Source organism: Protomyctophum parallelum (genome assembly GCF_964188405.1).
Source record: "Protomyctophum parallelum genome assembly, chromosome: 4".
NCBI classification, from domain to species: Eukaryota; Metazoa; Chordata; class Actinopteri; order Myctophiformes; family Myctophidae; genus Protomyctophum; species Protomyctophum parallelum.
In genome coordinates this window covers 18,257,409-18,274,257 of record NC_139700.1, presented here as the reverse complement: position 1 = coordinate 18,274,257, position 16,849 = coordinate 18,257,409, and the positions used below count along the sequence as shown (strand labels likewise).

The 16,849-nt window shown below is 44.1% G+C and overlaps 1 protein-coding gene across 1 annotated transcript in view; it reads right to left on the bottom strand.

The window, feature by feature from the left end:
- Positions 1-1,438: 1,438 nt before the first annotated feature.
- vwf (von Willebrand factor) overlaps positions 1,439-16,849 on the bottom strand; it is a 42,131-nt gene continuing 26,720 nt past the window's right edge. The window contains exons 35-53 of the mRNA XM_083762707.1: positions 15,115-15,292; positions 13,903-14,159; positions 13,174-13,366; positions 11,981-12,340; positions 11,597-11,835; positions 10,992-11,094; positions 10,036-10,107; positions 9,522-9,626; positions 7,298-7,500; positions 6,863-7,012; positions 6,445-6,564; positions 5,234-5,414; positions 4,703-4,746; positions 4,380-4,496; positions 3,781-3,879; positions 3,186-3,314; positions 2,592-2,631; positions 2,393-2,490; positions 1,439-2,109 (exon numbers count right to left, since the gene is read on the bottom strand). Coding sequence (XP_083618833.1) covers positions 1,924-2,109; positions 2,393-2,490; positions 2,592-2,631; positions 3,186-3,314; positions 3,781-3,879; positions 4,380-4,496; positions 4,703-4,746; positions 5,234-5,414; positions 6,445-6,564; positions 6,863-7,012; positions 7,298-7,500; positions 9,522-9,626; positions 10,036-10,107; positions 10,992-11,094; positions 11,597-11,835; positions 11,981-12,340; positions 13,174-13,366; positions 13,903-14,159; positions 15,115-15,292 — 2,874 coding nt within the window. The 3' untranslated portion in view covers positions 1,439-1,923. The remainder of the gene's footprint in view (positions 2,110-2,392; positions 2,491-2,591; positions 2,632-3,185; positions 3,315-3,780; positions 3,880-4,379; positions 4,497-4,702; positions 4,747-5,233; positions 5,415-6,444; positions 6,565-6,862; positions 7,013-7,297; positions 7,501-9,521; positions 9,627-10,035; positions 10,108-10,991; positions 11,095-11,596; positions 11,836-11,980; positions 12,341-13,173; positions 13,367-13,902; positions 14,160-15,114; positions 15,293-16,849) is intronic.

Sequence of the window (16,849 nt, the reverse complement as noted above, 5' to 3'; positions counted from 1 at the left end):
CAGATTCTACCGAGTTCAGAGCTGAGGGTCATTTCAACCTGCAGTTTGTTCCTGTCCGAGACCAGCAGTGCTGAGTCATCTGCGAACAGGAACAAGTTGCAGTCACAAGCTGAAGTCATGTCGTTAACATATATTAGGAACAGTAAAGGCCCTAGTATGCTTCCTTGTGGGACGCCACAGCTCACTGGGAGGGGAGGGGACAGTGTTCCGTTCACCTACACCATCTGTTCTCTCCCCTCCAGGTAGGATTGCATCCAGCTCACTGATGTGCTATCAAAACCAATAGCTTTAAGCTTGTTAACCAGTATGGAGTGGTTCACGGTGTCAAAAGCCTTTTGGAGGTCCAGCATGACCATGACGCAGTATTTTCCAGCGTCCACCTCGTGTTTGATGTGGTCGCTCAAATAGAGGAGGCATGTGTCAGTGGAGTGGGATGTTCTGAAACCAGAACATATAGATTATGTGCATTAACGTTCACACATGCATAGCCTACCGATGGCGATCGCGGAGGAAACCATGCAAGTAAATATACCAACCTGCTCATCGGGAGCAATTAGGGCTTCAGTTCAGAGTCTTGCTCAAGGACACTTCGACACTAACCCCAGGCTCGAACTGGGAACCTCACGTTCCCATCCGGCCACTCTACCCCTGAGTCACTGCCGTCCGGCTATCCAAAAGAAATTCACTTTTATAAGCTCATATAGCGCATCACTTTGTGCTGCACTGAGCTTTTAGATCTTCTCTTTTTTTAAATCATGAACATTTGTTTCATAAAAATCCACTGTAGACAACGCGGTCTCACCCCGTCTCACCGAAAGACGGCGAAATACCACGGATTGGCGCACTGCAAATGCGTGCATATGACACTAGATTCCCCGACAATCCGTGTATAGCCTACTGTATGTAGGCCTACTTTATTTCCTCCCCGTTCACTTCTATACGTTGTTTGTCAGTGACGTCACGAGGCTGCCCCGTGGCCCGTGCATAATCAACTATTTGGACTATTTGCTATACTTCCTGATGTCAAGAAATTGTGATTTTTTCCCTAATTGTTGGAGTTTGGAATTGAATATCATTCAGCAGCCCATGCATACCACCTGTTTTGAATGTGCACATACAGTAATGCAGAGGCAGCAGGAGGTTGCTTTACTGATGATAACAAGCGCTTCCAAACTCTGACACTTAGAAAAATGATATCATCTGCAAGGAATTTCTTGACAGGAAGTGGCTTATAACATGGCTACTGTGGACTTTTGAGTGTTGCAACCACTCCAAAGAACAGCAATGTCCATTATGTGTCCGTCCCTGTATGTCCCTATGTTTAGGGTACCAACAGGGGGTGCTGTTGCACCACTCACTTCAGACTGGTCTGATTTTTATGATATATACTGTAATGCTTACACACTGAACAAATTTCACAGAGGCAAATAAGTAGTGTTTGCAGGAGTTTGTAATGTTTATTCTATATTATAAAAATGTTTATATGGATAGTTACACATGCACAAACTGTACCATCTACACAAGGGGTCGGCAACCGTAGGCACTAGTGCCAAAGTCATTGGCACAAAGGAGGGTGATCACTGGCATACTGGCGAGAGTATTTTTGGTCCCTCACATTCTACATTCATTAAAACTTTGAACTCTAACTGGGGACGGAGTCTGGGAGATAGGAGGGTTATTGTTCTAATATAATAATTATTAATTATCATTAATAATGGAAAATAATGATAATAATGATCATTATAACATTGTGAAAGAAAATATTTAAAAAGAAGGAAAAACATTATATTTGTGGACAATCAAAATATGTTGGAATTTTTTATGTGGTGTCGTAAAGACATATTTTGATATGGCACACTGACCATCTAGAAAATGAAAACACGTTTAAACAAAGGTTGCAGACCCCTGATCTACACTCTCTCTCTAGGTGCAGTGTTTGGACAGACAGTCACAGGAGGTGACAGACAGGACCGTGTGTTGGCTCACAGTGCCATTGGAACACAGCAGTGGCACAGTGAGAGACTCCGTGGCCACGGCTGCACAGCACACACACTCCTGCTCCACGCCGGCGGTCTCCAGTGAATATATGGATTTGCTGCGACACTTCCCCTATAAGAAACAACAACACAACAACAACACAGGCTGAGAACTGGGAGAGCCTAGGTACAACACTGTGGTTATGATTCACCGAATTATGTAGGCTAATCCACCGAGGCCACATGCTTTGACCTTTATCCATGAACATTTGTGTGTGTGTGTGTGTGTGTGTGTGTGTGTGTGTGTGTGTGTGTGTGTGTGTGTGTGTGTGTGTGTGTGTGTGTGTGTGTGTGTGTGTGTGTGTGTGTGTGTGTGTGTGTGTGTGTGTGTGAGAGTGCGTTCCCTTGTCTCTCACCTCACAATAGTGCAATTCTATCTGGTGCTCTGACTGACAGTCACCCACTTTGACGTAATTGAGTGTTCCCACCGTGTTCCTGCACTCAGGCTCCGTACCTGCACACAGTCAGCAAGACAAAACTCTTATTACGTTGCTTTAATATGAAGAGAGGGAGCACGTATTTTGAAAAGCGCATTCTCTGCAGTAGGCTACTTACATATCTCACAGCAGCTGGTTCCTAATTGGCTAACTTTCCCCTGAAAGCAACAACAACAGAAAAGGTTAAGAGGTGTGAGATTGCTTTGTTCCTTCTGTTTGTTTGTGTTGATTTTGTCGACTAATACTATGACAAAAAATGTTTGTCGACTACCTTTTTTCACTGACAAAAACTAAAAGGAAACTAAATGAAAACTAAGCTATGATGACTAAAGCTAATACTAAATATATTGACAATTCAGTCAACAAATAAAAACTAGACAAAAATGTTAGGAAGGGACTAGTGGAGAGATCCAGTATAAGTCATTTTACACTTGGTTGCATGCGGAAAATAGCAGATCTACAAGCTCACAACGCGTCGCAGCGTAGATTGGATATTTTCAGCAAGTGTAAAATTACGACGGCATCAAGGCCCGCCAAAATTCATTTTAGAAAAAATCGCATGTTATTTAGTCGATTAAAACTAGACTAACACTAAAACATGGTGTATTCCAGGTGACTAAAATGTGACTAAAACAAAAAATCTGCTGTAAAAATCAACAGTGGTTTAGTGCGGATATAACAGAGCAAGATGAAGATCATGTCGTAGCTGTACCCCGTGGTCCAGGCATGCCTGGCGGTCAAAGGGGGGGCAGTTGGTCACACTGGTCCGCAACTCCAGATAGCCTTTATCGTTCACACTGCAGGCATACCGGTTACAGCCGTCCTGCTCTGTCGCGTTCACCTACGGAGAGACATGCATGTCATCATAACACAATGTTAATCTGTCAAGACCTGATTCCTCCGAGCTCAGCAATTATGCATCTGATGTATGCATCTTTTTTTTCTCTCGCTTTTTACCCTTTTTCTCCCCAATTTAGTCGTTATACCAATTGATTCCTGTGCAGTGACAAATATCAACATCCCAGCCCGGCTTTTCTCCCCCGAACAAGGGTCAATTGTGTTCTTATAGACAATTGACAAGCCAGATGGACTGCGGTGGATTCGAACCCCCAGGCTTGCCATTGTATAGACAATATTTAAATAAAAAAATAACAGTTTTGAAAAGAAAACAGCCAATCTACAAGCTTACAACACGTTTCCCACTCGCCTGACACATTGTGAGCTTGTAGATCACGTATTTTCGGCTCATTTTCGGCTCTGCCACATAACTGAAGTATAAATCTAACCTAGTGGTTCCTACTTCCTACCTGCACAGTGATGGTGGGTCCATCCGGTTGTTCTAAGATGCAGGCTGCGGGGACACATTGGGCACAGCAGGTGTATGGCTCCTGCTTTGGAATGTAGCCCTGGAACACCATGCACAGGTCACGCAGTAAGTTCACATTTAATGCATACAGTAAAATCCTCTACAGGATGATTGATGCTAGGTTTGTATCCTATAGTTTTTCTGAGGCACTAAATTGTTCTATTTTGACTCTACTTGTTTGATTTATCTTGTTGACTATAGGGTTAACCCTCCTATCTCCCAGGCTTACTCTGGACAAAAACATTGGCTAAATGCCTACATTTTAATCACTCTATTGAGGAATCAACTTGCCATACTGAAGAGGCCTGGAGAGATTCATATTTTACGTTGATGGCTGAGATCGTCATTCCAGGGTGACAGAAAATGCTTTGGAAAAAATGGCATAAGATGATGTTGATGATGATGATGGTGATGATGGTGATGATGGTGATGATGATGATGATGATACAAGTGACAGCATATATGATGACAGCAATGATGATATAGTGGTGATGATGAAGATGATGGTGACAGTGGCTCAGTAAGGCTGATGAAGGGTACCTTAGGGCAGGCGGCGCAGGTGGTCGTTTTGCAGGACAGTTTGTATTTGGTCACTGCTCCTTCTTCCACCGAACACTCACAATGTGTGCACGTGTCTACCATCACCCTCGTCCCTGGCTAAACACACACGCACACGAGCACACGCACGCACACACACACACACACACACACACACACACACACACACACACACACACACACACACACACACACACACACACACACACACACACACGAACACGAACACGAACACAAACAAATTTAGTGGGAATATTAAAAGAAAATACATACATATCCAAACAAGAGCATATCGTATTACGTACCTTGATTATCATGGTTTGGTTAAAGACGCAGGCATTCATGAGAGCTGTAGAAAGAGCAGCACAAATAAAGCAATGGTTCTATTACCCTGTATCATTATGGCATAGTAATCAGTTAAGAGTGATTTATAAGACAGTGTCGCATGGCGAAAATAGGTGTGATCAGCCATTATTATATATTTCTTTTGACATTTTTGAACATTTCGTCTATAATGACATGCCCAAATCACGGACACCAGGTTGATAGTGTTAAAAAGCCTTAGGCTGCTTTCTGCAGTCATATAATCCTAAATCTCTTCCATGTTGGCAATGGAACATGAGACGTGGCCATCTATAATACCAGGGAGCCCTCTGTTGGCTAGATGTGGGAGGTACATTATAGTTATCAGCCATGGTATATTACCTGCATTTTATGTGTTCAGTGATGTGTGAGTGTGTTTGTTTGTTTGGTGCGTTTGTTTGTTTGGTGTGTGTGTGTGTGTGTGTGTGTGTGTGTGTGTGTGTGTGTGTGTGTGTGTGTGTGTTTCTACTTGCCACACTGGCAGCGGGGGCAGCATTCCTGGTGGTCACAGCGTAACTCTGTTCCTAACGGGCAGGTTGGGGTTTCAATCTGTGAGCAGCTGGCGTTGGACGAAGTGATGAAGAGCTCTTCGTTTGCCCTCACGCACTCATGGAAGAGACACTTATCCTCTGGGGACTGCCACTTCTCACCTTCCTGAACGCACACAGAGATGACGGGATTAGGTGAACCAAAAGACATGTATGAAGATATTATCTTGTCCAGACGAGATATTATCTTGTCCGGTCGAGATATTATCTTGTCCGGACGAGATATTATCTTGTCCGGACGAGATATTATCTTGTAGAAGAGACACGTTTCGTGTACCTGACGAGTGACGACAAAAACCTGTGAGGGTCGAAACGTCTCTTCTTCAAATAAAGTAACCTCGGAGCTCAAGAACAGTGTGCAACTGCCTTTCTTTTTCATTGTACGTATCTTTTGTTCAGCACCAAGATTTTTATGGTCCCTGCTTCATTACCTTTTCGGTGTGTGAGACACACACCAATTATTAAGTATAAATCTAGCATGTGGGGTTAAGTGTCTTGCTCAAGGACACTTGACAAGTTGACACAAGAGTTTTCTTTGCGTTTACTGTATAATGAAGGAGACTCATTATAACAAATAGCTAACTGAAAAGAGCTGAGTGAAAGAGCAATAATGATATGATATATAATGTATAATTATATATATAATAATTATATTTGACCACTGTGGATTACATACTGCAGCCTTATCCATTCGAGTGTACAAATGTAACCACATGGACCTGTACAGATCCATCTGGTTACATTTGTACACTGTTAAGCCTTTGTGTAAAATTAAAGGGATATTTCACTTTCAAAAAAGCTTTTGGTCATTTTATCATCTACTCAGGCTAATGTGAACGTCTAAGTTGCTCGATTCAGTATTTAGATATTTGATATTATTTTTTATTAAATGAAAAGGAAAAGCATCAGCGAAAGCTTCATAAAACATGGTTAAAATGGAGGTTGAAGTTACAATGGCATGGGTTTGTATAGGAAGGGGGTGGGGTAGCTGTGAAATGAATATCAAATATCTAAATACTGAATCAAGCAACTTAAAAACTGTCTGGGGTGTTCACAAATACCTGAGTGGACGACGAAATGTGAATGTGAAGTGAACAATCCCTTTAAGAGTGAGTATTATTACATTACAGACATACTCGTCTAAGTTGTCTGCCTGTTAGTGTGTCACCCCGCATCTCTCCCTCTGACTCCACACAGCTGGTTTTCCTGCATCTCCCACAGCACTCCCCCTCCGATGGCAGTATGTATGACAGGCCCTGTAATGTACAACAACATTCACATTAAATACCATCACAATGCGTGTGTTTTGCACTCTGTATACAGTATGCAAGTGTTTGTACAGTACAGTATGTACTGTACTAGCTATTTCTATGTTTGTATACATGTTTGTATGTTTTGTATACATTGTGTACATTGTAAAATGGATACATTTACGTTGTGTGTGTGTGTGTGTGTGTGTGTGTGTGTGTGTGTGTGTGTGTGTGTGTGTGTGTGTGTGTGTGTGTGTGTGTGTGTGTGTGTGTGTGTGTGTGTGCGTGCGTGCGTGTGTCTCACAGTGGAGCAGGTCCGGTCACAGACAGGCGGGATGCACTGAGTGATGTGCAGAGATGTGTGTTTGTCCTGCTGCTGAGTGCAGCTGCACTTCTCACACCCTTCGTCCCATTGGCTGCCCACCGGGTAGACCACGCCCCCTACCACACACACCTGAACAGACAAATGGTAGGCTACACATCGTTAACTCATGGATGGATAGTGTAAGAGACTTGAATTATATAATGTAGCCGACATGGTGTGACATTTCAAAATCATATTCTGTAAGTATTTGACTGATTTGCCATTTTTTGCCATGTTGTTTTTGCACACACACACACACACACACACACACACACACACACACACACACACACACACACACACACACACACACACACACACACACACACACACACACACACACACACACACACACACACACACACACACACACACCTTGTCTGGCAAGCAGTCGGTCTCTGTGCATCCACAGTCGTTGGTGGAGGAAGAAGTAGTGAAACCAGGCGGACAGGAGTGTGTGGAATTCTGGCAGTCACACACACATTCAATCACATCACAGCACTTTGTCTTCTTGACTGACATCTGGCGGTGGGTGGGACAACGGACAAGTGGCTGAGCGCAGTCTTCCTTTTTACACACTGAGAAAGGATAATGGGGCAAGAGAGATTTGGAACAGTGCATGTACAGGTGTGTGGAAAAGTTTACAGCTGTGATGCAAGCAAACACAAGTGGCTCAAATGAGAATAACACTACTGTGTTGTATCGGTCCACATCGGTGTTGTATCGGCAAATATTTGCTGTTATCGGTCAAATCGGCAAAAATCGGTATCTGCAAATAAAAGTTAAATTAAAGACATTAACCGATGGCAGTAGCCAATTTTTATCTGTTGTTGATAAGCATACATTTAGCATTGGCTTTGCCTATGCGTGTTCGTTATCTGTAGTCTACCAAGCTTTATTTAATAGTGTCTTATACAATAGTTCTAGGCATCTGTAATAAGTGCAGGACAATTTAACAACAACAATAATAAATATTTCTCACAGCATTATGGCGAATTTTGTGGAAAACGACAGCACACCCCAAAAAGCAGGAAACAAAGTCACTATGTCTGAATGCGTCTAACAAAATTAATTTCTCTTCAGAAGTGTTCTGTTCAATCACAGCGGATGCAGCCTAGATTCAGAGAAAAACAGTTTAAAGACCCCATTTAAACAGGAAGTGGACGGCAGGGAAATCCGGAAAAGGCAGAGCAAAGACGAAGACTGGAAATGTTTTCCACAAGTCAAATAAACAAGTCAAATAAATAACAGGACCTATGCGTAGGTCCTGTTATTTATTTGCCTTGCTCATCATCAAATAAACTATTTAATTTTTCACCAAAGACGGAGTGCCTTGGATTATTTTCTTTTCAAGTCTGCAATTTACACTTTGACAAGCAGTACAACTTGGAGGAAGGATACCTTTTGTCTAGTAAAACTCTTGTCACACTGTTTCTCACCAGTGTGGAGACGCTGGTGTGTCTTAAGACTACACAACTGACTGAAACTCTTTTCACAGTGTCGAGGTATGGTTATTTTCTCCAGTGTGGTTGCATCTGTCTGTCTTTGAACAGCTCATCTCAGACACCACTGGACTGATCATGTCAAGGACAGAGGTCCTTTGACGAAATCTTGAACGATTCCCACAAGCCTCTACCATAATGCCGAATTTCGTGGAAAACGACAACAAAGAACTGCCAAAACTGTGAAAATTGGCAGAACTCGTACGAAAATAATAAGGGTTCTTCGCCCCTTCGGGCTTGACCTCTAATAATATTCATATTAATAATGATGATGATGATGATGATAATATTAATAACTAGAACTGCACTCTGTCGAGTGCATACTAGTAGGCCATGTATGGCCAACTAGTGCGCAAGCAGAGTGCGCAAGTACTTTCGACCGCTATAAACTGTCAAATCTCAGTATCTCTGTGAAGGAACGTTTGAAATTTCTAATTATTAGGTGTAAAAAACATATTGTCATTACGTCACCATCGAAAACCAATTACACTCTGGCATTGGGTCCTTTAATCCACATATTTCTTACGTCATCATTGAGAGCTAGTTATACATATACTATGTATATGTATATGTAATTTGTAAGTTGATTAGCGGTATACTGTGGTTACTTTGCACCGTACGCACCGTCCCAGCCAACCCGCCACTTTTGATGCGTATGCACCGTCCCAGCAAATTGTGCCTGATACGGCAGTGGTGCCAGATTACATATATGTATACACAGGAGCATTACCTTTAATCCTCCCAACACTAAAACATATCGTCATTACGTCACCATCGAAAACCAATTACACTCTGGCATTGGGTCCTTTAATCCACATATTTCTTACGTCATCATTGAGAGCTAGTTATACATACACACACCATGTAATCTGGTCCCAGCAAATCAGGCACAATTTGCTGGGACGGTGCATACGCATCAAAAGTGGCGGGTTGGCTGGGACGGTGCATACGAGTCCCGGGCGAAACTATTACTTGCGCGCTCTGCTTGCGCAAGTAATAATAATGTAATATTTTAAGTAGTTCAGTAATAATAATTGAAAAGAAATGTCAAGGCATTTCAATAAAAAAGCTAATATACTAGATTGAGTGCAGCTTACCACACTCGTACACGGGCTGACATTCCCCAGGGTTTTTCAGAACCACATTCTGTCCATCGTCGCAGGTGGGCACCTCAGGCAGATCACAGCTCACCAGATCACACACTGCAGGTGGAAGAAAATGTCTACTGTTCAGCGCATGGTGAAATACCTACTGATGGCCATATCTACCAGTCTAGTAAAGTACATTATGCAAGGATTCTGGTTTACTCACAGTGAAAAAAGAGGAAGAGAATGTTTGCCTATTATTTATAATGGAACATGTAGTTAGAATAAGAGGGCTGTGACACAAATGTTGGGCAAACAATGTATTGGTTTCCTGAGCTGAATAGTTTAAAAACGTTGTTTATTTATTTGGGGTTTTCTGCGCCCTTTCCTGTTTTGTCTACAGAGAGACGGGGAGCAACATACAGGGACTTGCTGTCAGGCGAGCCTATGTGGTTTGTGCCTTATCCACTCGGCCAGCGGCACCCCTATAATGATGGCACATAATACAATAAGACATGATACATACCACACTCGTATTCAGGACAGCACTTTGACTCTCGCTTCTCCCTCAGGATCTCACACGCTCCACACACTGGAGCTACACACACACACACACACACACACACACACACACACACACACACACACACACACACACACACACACACACACATTTGTACGCACAGACAGCCACACACACACAGACACACACAATCTTATATGGTGCTTTGTAAAAGTCCACAATGCAACACTAACCGCAATACTCCTAGAAGTATAAACTGTAGATATCTATAATGTGTATACGCTGATCAACATCACTTTGTCCAAAATAATGCGTTGTCAATGCAGTAACCCTGGCAATGTTGGGCAAGCTGATAATGTGTGGTGTAGCATAATGGGTGTGTCTTTAGGAATATTACCCTCATGCAAGAAATGACTGGAGGTCTTAGTTATTGGAATGAATTAAGGACAAAAGGTTTACCAATTATGTCTGCATAGTAGAATCATGTGTGTGTGTGTGTGTGTGTGTGTGTGTGTGTGTGTGTGTGTGTGTGTGTGTGTGTGTGCACTCGTGCATGCGTGTGACGTGCATATCAATCAATAGGCTATCAGGCACATTCTGTCTTAGAGGACAATAGTTTTCACATTCTGTCTTTATGTAGAGGACAATAGTTTTCCAATTCAAAGGTCTCCCTATACAATGATCTCCAACTTGAATGGATCCTAAAGATCAGCCGAGGTCACCAACAGAGTTACGGTTGTCCAGGTTTCCCAAAGGAATGCGATGACAAACCAACTAGTATGGGGTGTTTCCAGGCCTCTCTGCGTCTACGCTACCAAGTCAATTGTATGCATACATATTATTTGACCATATAATATCTATGTAATATGTATGTATTTGTAACATGGGGGCATGTAATATACTACAGTGGTGCTTCACGTCGGCTTTTCTATAAAAAGCAGAGAGCAGAGAGCACTTGCCTTTGGCGTCATTGCAAGGCCGGGCAGTGCAGTTGATGTGTTGTTGGTCCAGACACATACAGATGGAACATGGATTGTCATCTGGTACCCAGCTCTGCATGTACTGTATAGACACACACCATCCATAAACATGTCACATTGCACTGTCACTGTGTTGTCATTTTACAAAACGCACACTGGAGGGCAGTCACAGACCAGCTGAGCTATAAACATGAAGAAAGGCTGCCTCAAGGGGATTATATGATTGATTGATTGGTTTTTCTTTATTTAAGTGTCATGCTTCCAAGGATGCAAATGTCAGACATTGTATAAGAGATTTAATATATTATAAACGTCATTAAGTAATTGCGGACAGGGTGACATACAGTGCTTTTACACATAGACAGAAAGCCTCATTACAATAAAAAGTAGTGCTTTAATGGAGCCTTTGTGGCTAAACAAGTTAACACAACCACAATGGCCTGTGTTTGATTCCCAACAGGAGCTATGTTGCCCGACATAAAGCAACAACGGGGCTGAAGACATAATTTAAAAACTATATACAAAACAAAAAAGTAATTTTTCTTTTCAGTCCCCCCAGTCGCCCCATTTCCTTTGTGTCTTACCGTGCGCGTGTGTCCGTGCTCATCGACACACTGGTCACATGATGCCCGTGTCACACACTTGCCCTGATCCATGACCAGCCCTGCGGCGCAGAAGCAGCCCTCAGTGGGCGTGTCCATGCAGAGCGACTCGTTGCCCCTGGCAACCGCCCAGTCGCCCCGCAGCGGTCGCACGCTGCCGCACTCCTCCACGCACCCGGTCCGACACGCGTCATACTCCCTGGAGCTGGGACACTGCATGGCTGTAGCGCACGCGCACACACACACACACACACACACACACACACACACACACACACACACACACACATTTTTAAGTAGTCACGTGAGTGTGTGTTACACATATTGGTATATGCAGGCATACAAGCATCATGCATGCTGACTTACGGCAGAGCTGAGCGCTCCTCCAGTCCACGCACACTCCACTCTGTCTGCAGAAGTGAGCGTAGGTGGCGATGATCTCGCACACGTCCGACTCCTCGCACGCCTCCTGACTGGCCTCGCACTTGGTCACGAACATCTCGACGGGCACGTGGGCGTGGCACGGCTCAAACACCTCGGAACGCAGGGCCTTACAGCGCGGCTCCATGGAACCGTGGGTCAGTAGACATGTGACTACTGGAATCTGAGGCTCACACAGGCCGTCTTCTGCGGATGCCGCCCAGTCCCAGATGAAGGCCTGCTGGTCAGAGGTAAGCGTGCCGTTTCGGAGAGAGAGCGCGTTGACCTCTGTCTCCCCGCAGCCACCTGAGAGAGAGAGATAGAGAGGAGAATGAGAGAGAGGAGAGATACAGACAATGACTGACATGTATGTTTTCTAAGTTGTCTGCCTGACAACTCAATCGATACGCATTATGTCACGCACCAAAAACAGCAGATTTACAAATTATATTTGCTTGGAACATACAGTATTGGGTGTTTTTTTTATTATTCTTTTTTTAACAACCCGCTAAACCCAACTTTTTTCCCATTGTCTTTCCCTGCTAAACACGCTAAACCCGTCTTTTGTTTTATATGTTTAATTCTCAGTTTTTGAGTGGTGCAACCACTCCCTTATGGAGCTATGTGTGTGGGTGGCTGTGTGACTGGGTGGGTGTAACCCACATAATCGGAAATCGACCTATCACTGGCTTGCAGGGGCTTCTGGGAAGTTGAGGCTCAATGCGTGCCAACGGGCAATGGTGGCGCAGAGTGGAGCACTCCTCCTTCGCTCTTTGTTGTTGATCCGCAGTTTGGATTACTTTTCAACACGACGACAAACGATCACAACATTTTAAGGTGGATTTTCGTGAAACGGACGTACATGCGAGACCGGGCGATGCTTCAAAGGTTAGTGTAAATCCCTGCAATGAACCATATATCACAGAGAGAAAGATATTTTGGGGGCTTTTTTGTGTTTATTTGATAGTGTATAGTAAGTTGACAGGATATGGGGAGTGAAACGCAGCAAAGGTCGTCGAGATCGGGAGTCGGACCCGCGACACGCTGTCAGGCTTTATTAGCAGCCTATAGGTGCCTGGACCGCGCTAGGCCGGCCCGGGCCACATATCAGGTGTTTCCTCCCATGCCGAGTGACCTACCACAGAGCCCTCCGGTGTGGCTGACATTGGCAGCGCTGAGGAGTGTGATGGTGAACTCGTTGCTCTGGGGGGTGAAGGACAGCGTGTAGCCTCCGCGCTCCGACCTCAGCTGCAGCATGACGCCGCCATAGCGCACCACCTCCAAACCCGCATGCCTCCACGGCAGTGCCAGCACCTCGCGGTTGATCTCCACCTGCGCAAAAACACAGCGTGTACAGTATGCAACACTGCACAAACGTACGCAGGTACAGTATGTGTAAGTGCATCCCTGTGCACACACACATGCTTGCAAGCACGTACACACATGTAATATTAGGCCCAATTAAACACACACCACTGAACCGCCATGCAAGTCCTTGCAACGAAACGGTTGCTAGCGAATAGTTGCATGTAGTTGCATGAAACCATTTTCTCCATGCTGGCAGTTGCAAAGAGTTGCATTGGTGTGACATGTCCTTAAAACTGTTTTGTTGCAAGGAGATGCAAGGAGTTGCGACTAGTGGTTACTAGTGGTTTAGCCTTATGGTATTACTAAAGTTGCACATGATGAGTAACTGTAACCTACTACGGCTGGCAGTGGCAACATGCGCACATATACCGTAGGCTACCTATACATGCACACACACACACACACACACACACACACACACACACACACACACACACACACACACACACACACACACACACGCACACACACCCACACTCACGCACACACGCAGCCTGTACCGTCATGTCGTCCTTCAGCAGCAGTGTATACTCTCCGTCATGCACTTCCATGGTCTTCATGCAGGCCTGGCTGTAACTGTCGGACGTCTGGCATCGTCCACTGTGTAGCGTGACGGCTGACGCCGCCGCCACACCCCCGTCGTCTCCCGTGCCGGTGACAGTGAGCAGCGTGTAGGAGCAGGCGCCCACGCCCTGCAGTCTCAGAGCCACGCTGTCGAACCTCACCACGTGATTGGTGGAACTGCCCATGCACATGCCTGTCAACGTCAGCCCGGCAGGAAGCAAAATGTTTACAACAGTGGTCACCATAAATAGACGTGGACGTCTGCCAACTGCGTCATGCTAAAGATAACATAGTCGAGTTTCTACATCTGTTTCTACACAGATTCTACAAATTCACAGCAGATTTTTCAAAAATAGCAGATCTATATGAGCTTGTATATCTGCTATCAATAGCTAAAGTTTAAAATAATGGTTCAAGTGGTTCAAAGCTAAAGCGACCCAGTTGTGTTACAACGTCTCAATGGGTTAAAGCCGCAGGTTTAACGTACCCGGGACTCGAAACCTGGTCTCCTGTCGGTGTGCGGGAGACCAAAATGCCTCTCCGACAAGAGGGAATCCCCACTTGGCCAGGGCAAAGTACTCATGAGTTTCAAATGTAGTCCTACACCTGCCATGTTGGGGACCAACACAGGTGTTTCAATTTGTCTGATTGGCATTAAACTAATGTTTTACGCCACCTGTGTTGGTCCGCAACATGGCGTGTATTTATGTTGCATTCACATCTGATGTCCATTAATATGCACTGTGCCGTCCAACTAAACAAATAAAGTTAAGTAAAGATCAGCTATTTTCATCAATGTCCCCACCACCCCATTTTAGAGGTAGCCTATTAAAAGGGTTGATATACAGTATGGTCTCTGTCGGTCAGAAACCTAGCCGGTCTATACAAGCTTACAATGCACCGAGACGCATTTTTGCAAAGGTTACGTTTGTCGTTAGGTTTTATAAATATCGAACCAATAAAAGTACTAACAAGAGCTTTTGACTAATAATAACAAAAATGTACATTGGATGCATCATGCATTGGAAAACAGGTTATTTTATTTTCTCCATTTCCTGCTAGAGAAGTAACGGTTTTGGACATGCATGTTTACATGTAAAGCAATGATATGTGACTATGTCCTCATCCATTATGTGAGGTGTACTCACAGGGGCACTCCCAGTGGCAACCACACTTGTCCTGGACTCTCACAGGTGGCATGGCGTTCCGACAGGCCGGAGGCTCCAGTTTGTCACAGTTCACCATGTGGCTGCGGAGGGTGATGGTCCCGTTGGGATGGCAGAGGACAGAGTGGCATCCGCCGGACAGCAGCCACGACTCACCAGGCTAGGGACCAGTGGTGGGAAAAGTAGTCAATTCAGAATTCAAAATTGACATGAGTAAAAGTACAGTAAAGTTTTGGTATAAAGATTTACTTAAAGTACCAGAAATATATATATATATATATATCTTTAGGTTCAGGTTCAGGTTCAGGTTCAGGTTTATTTGTCATTTGTATAGATACAGAGTATATACATACAATGAAATTTATTTTGCTCAGAGCACTCTCCGTCTTACATACACAGGACATAAACAAACATCTATAGTGCAAGAAAAGACAAAAACAGGAAAAGAAAAGTGAAGTGAAGTGCAATAAAGTTCAAGGTCAGCTGTTCAGCAGCCTGACTGCCTGGGGGTAAAACTGTTACTGAGACGGGTGGTACGAGATTTGATGCTCTGGTAGCGTTTTTTGGAGGGGAGTAGTTTGAACAGGGTATTTGCGGGGTGGCTGGTGTCTTCCATGATGTTATGGGCTTTTTTCATACAGCGAGTGGTGTAGATGTTATGGAGACTGGGTAATTCTGTAGTGCCGATGATTTTAGCTGCTGTTTTAATGGTCCTCTGCAACCTCTTGCAATCCTGAGCGGTCGTGTTACCGTACCACACTGTGATACAGCCAGTTAAGACACTTTCAATTATACAGCGATAAAAGTTCACTAGTCCTTTTGTACTTAAGCCAAATTTTTTAAGGCGCCTCAGAAAGTACAGTCGCTGCTGCGCCTTCTTGAGGATGTACTCGTTGTTGAGTGACCATGTGAATGTGTCTGTGATATGTATGCCCAGGAATTTAAAGTTATCAACTATGTCGACAGATGACCCTTTGATGGAAATGGGGGTGTGGATGCCTTTGGACTTCCTAGTCTACAATGATTTCTTTGGTCTTATTGGTGTTAAGTGAGAGGTTGTTGTTATCGCACCATAGAGTTAGATCCTCTATCTCCCTCCTATAGGCCCAATGGAGAGGAAATGATCACTTCTCCTTTAAACAGGTGACCATGCCCCCTCCTAACTTTCTACCACTCTGTACATTTAGTGTTTTATTATTTCCTGTAATGATATATTTTGTTCCTCCTATCTCCCTCTCATCACCGTCGGTTATTAGTCCGATCACTGTGGTATCATCCGCAAATTTAATTATGATGTTATTCTCGTATCTGGTGACACAATCAAACGTAAACAAGCTGTACAGCAGAGGACTGAGGCAGCAGCCTTGGGGCGCACCGGTTCTGGTGAGAATTGTGGATGAGCTTCTCTCTCCTATGCGAACACACTGAGGCCTACCCATCAGAAAATCAAATAGCCAGTTACAGATGGAGCTGCCCACACCAAGGCCACTGAGTTTCAACACTAATTTAGATGGTACAATAGTGTTAAATGCGGAACTATAGTCTATGAACATAATAGTCTGACATAAGAGCTTTTCTTTTCTAGATGTACCAGGGCAGTGTGTAAAGCAAGAGAGATTGCATCATCCACAGATCTATTTGCACAGTAAGCAAACTGTAAAGGATCAATACTAGCAGGAATTATGCTCTTGATATAAGAGATAACCATTTTCTCCAG